Raw genomic sequence first — 1,906 nt, 5'->3', positions numbered from 1 at the left:
CATTCCTTTGGCTTAGCATTGAGGATTCACGCTTAGGCCCCGATCCTGCAATCTGAGCTGTCCAGACAGACCCCTGCAGCCAGGCCAAGTCCCACTGAAGTCAGTCAGGCTGTGCATGGGCACATGGGTTCGTCCGCGAGGATCCATTGATAGGATCAGTGGTTTGGGTCTGACCCAAGGCCTGCTGAGTTCAGTAGAAAGGCTCCTAGTGATTTCAGTGGGCCCTGGATTGGGCCTCTTATTGGTAAACTCATCAGGAGCACAGACTGTATCTCGGGCCTGATTTTCACCAAGCACTCTTAAGTCCAGTCAGTCAGTGCTGCAGGTGCCCGACACCTCTGCAAATCAGGCCCTGTGCGTCTGGCTCCAGCCCCAAGCGGGTGGTCCTGCATGCAATCCAAGCCCTTCAGCCTACTCTCCTTGCTTTCCCCTTCCAGGGCCCTGCCGTCCTGCCGCAGCACAGGATAAAATGAACAAGATGAAAAACTTCAAGCGGCGGTTTTCCCTCTCCGTTCCCCGGACGGAGACCATCGAGGAGTCGCTGGCCGAGTTCACGGAGCAGTTCAACCAGCTCAACAACAGGAAGAATGAAGGTGAGAGGCCGGCAGGTTCATTCTGCCAGCCGGGGAAACCGGTCCAGGCTTGGCCAGAATCCCCTCCAGGCACAGACAGTTGGTGCAGGGTCAGGATTTCTTTCCACTTGACCTTTAACTGTCTCAAATGGGCCCAGAAAAGCAGCACAAATAGTGTGTGCAACCTTGGGCGAGTCCCTGGTCACTCTATGCCTCAGTTTCCCCATCTGTGAAACAGGGGTAATACCTCCCCAACATTCATTCCTCTATGGGGAGTGCCGTGGGTAGAAAGTGCTGTAAAAGGACAAAGCATTGTTATTTTTACATATCATTACACATTAAAGACCAGAGCAAAAAGTGGGGGAGCAAGCAGGTATTCTGCTTAAGGCCTGCGCTTCATTAAAGCATGGGGCCCCCTTCTCCCCGCCAGAAATAGTAGCGATTGGCTCTCTGGCAGGCTCGGGCCTTGTTCACATGCAGGGCAGTTCTCCCCCCACAGCAATTGTCTCAAGCTCTCTGCAAACTCAGCCACACCCCGCTCCCGCATTTCACTCCGGTCACATTTACGCCTCTCTCTGCAACCACAACAGCTAGAAACATATTTTAAAACAAAACAAAAAATCAAGGCTGAGACCCTAATGTAGTCACCTGGCTCCTCCATCCAGCCATCTTCTCTCTAAGCTGAGTGTAGAAGAGACCCAGCAGCCCGTCCTAGAGATGGCTTTCTTTCCTCTTTGTCCCAGCTCCCTGCCCCTCTGCAGTGCCCGCCGCGGCTAACTGATTACATCAAGCTGCCGGCACTGCACCCCCCTTAGCAAGCAGCCACGGTGCCTGTCTGCTCCCCCCACCCTGGCAAGCTGACGGGGCTATAATTAGAAACGAGCCTTTAATTACAGGCATGGAAGCTACCGGGATGAAACGGTGCGAGACTAACGAAGTGCTGGGTGCTGACAGCAGCAGCTGGCTGGGCCTTTCTCAGGGGACATCAGCCCTGGGCTCTCTGGCCCTTGGCTCGTTATCGGCGCGCACCAAACCCAGGCTCTGTCATATAACAAGGCGGCTTCCCCGTTCTCTCACTTTAATGAGTCCTCAGCCCTGCTTGTGCCTGGCCTCCTCCCCTTCACTTTTCAAACCAAGGTCTGCAGCAGCCCACTTGTTCTGCCCACCTCTGCTGGTCAGTACCTCTCCCCGGGTGACCCGGATGGAACAGGAGCGAGGGCAGAGCAGAGTACTCAATTGTCTCCCTTTTATCGGCCATGAGTCTGTCACTTTCTTGGGGATCACTGAACCAGGCCCAGGGGTGTGTCTCTACCCCCTGTGTGGCAGGAGAACGT

At 54.8% G+C, this 1,906-nt stretch overlaps 1 protein-coding gene across 1 annotated transcript in view; it reads left to right on the top strand.

Moving 5' to 3' along the window:
* The first annotated feature begins 469 nt into the window (after positions 1-469).
* The window catches only part of LOC113407150 (cyclin-dependent kinase 18-like), a 24,622-nt gene continuing 23,185 nt past the window's right edge, over positions 470-1,906 (top strand). The window contains exon 1 of the mRNA XM_026655250.1: positions 470-593. Within this exon, the coding sequence (XP_026511035.1) occupies positions 470-593 (124 nt within the window). The remainder of the gene's footprint in view (positions 594-1,906) is intronic.

Source organism: Terrapene carolina, unplaced genomic scaffold, assembly GCF_002925995.2.
Source record: "Terrapene carolina triunguis isolate 2854851 unplaced genomic scaffold, T_m_triunguis-2.0 Scaffold199, whole genome shotgun sequence".
Taxonomy (NCBI): domain Eukaryota; kingdom Metazoa; phylum Chordata; order Testudines; family Emydidae; genus Terrapene; species Terrapene triunguis.
This window is presented reverse-complemented; position numbering and strand designations above follow the sequence as displayed.